This window comes from Ursus maritimus, unplaced genomic scaffold (assembly GCF_017311325.1).
Source record: "Ursus maritimus isolate PB19 unplaced genomic scaffold, ASM1731132v1 scaffold_14, whole genome shotgun sequence".
Lineage (NCBI taxonomy): Eukaryota > Metazoa > Chordata > Mammalia > Carnivora > Ursidae > Ursus > Ursus maritimus.
The window spans coordinates 56,530,243-56,530,843 of record NW_024423786.1 but is presented as its reverse complement, the minus strand read 5'-3'; the positions used below and the strand labels follow the sequence as shown (position 1 = coordinate 56,530,843).

Below are 601 nucleotides of genomic sequence, written 5' to 3'. Positions count from 1 at the left end.
GGGGGGGGGGGGGGGGGGGGGGGGGGGGGGGGGGGGGGGACGACCATGGTCATAGGTCAGGCGGGGCCTTCCAAGTCCGCCATGTCGGCTTCTGTGTGTTTTTTCACGTGTCCGCCAAGATGTTTCTGTGACTTCTGTAGTTCATCTAAGAGACGTTCTGCCCGAAGCACGAGCAGGTCTCGTCGCCACACACAGGTTCAGTTCGGTTTCTCTGTTTGCCTCCCCATCCTCTGCACTGCAGGTGCACAGGATCTATCGGGGAGCTGGTGGAAGCTTCCAGAAGGCACAGACCGAGTGGAACACGGGCACATGGCGGAACCCACCATCTCGGGAGGCTCAGTACAACAACTTCTCGGGGAATAGCCTGCCCGAGTACCCCACCGTGCCCAGCTACCCGGCACCTGGCAGCCAGTGGCCTTAGAGGGGCTGGCTGGCCCTGCTGCCTGCCCGCCTGCCCCCACCGCCCTCCTCCCCTCCCCCGGCCAGGGCAGCGGAGCCCGAGAGCACTTGGGGACCCGCACTTGTGTTCCTCTCACCTTCGGGAGCGGAGGTCCTTGTGAGCGCCACCCAGAAACCGTCCAGCCTCGGCTGCCCGGCAGGA

At 65.2% G+C, this 601-nt stretch overlaps 1 protein-coding gene across 1 annotated transcript in view; it reads left to right on the top strand.

Annotated features, from left to right (window-relative positions):
* Window positions 1–595, top strand: part of SCAMP4 (secretory carrier membrane protein 4) — a 20,462-nt gene extending 19,867 nt beyond the window's left edge. Inside the window, exon 7 of the mRNA XM_040629738.1 lies at window positions 242–595. Within this exon, the coding sequence (XP_040485672.1) occupies window positions 242–421 (180 nt within the window). The 3' untranslated portion in view covers window positions 422–595. The remainder of the gene's footprint in view (window positions 1–241) is intronic.
* Window positions 596–601: the final 6 nt, after the last annotated feature.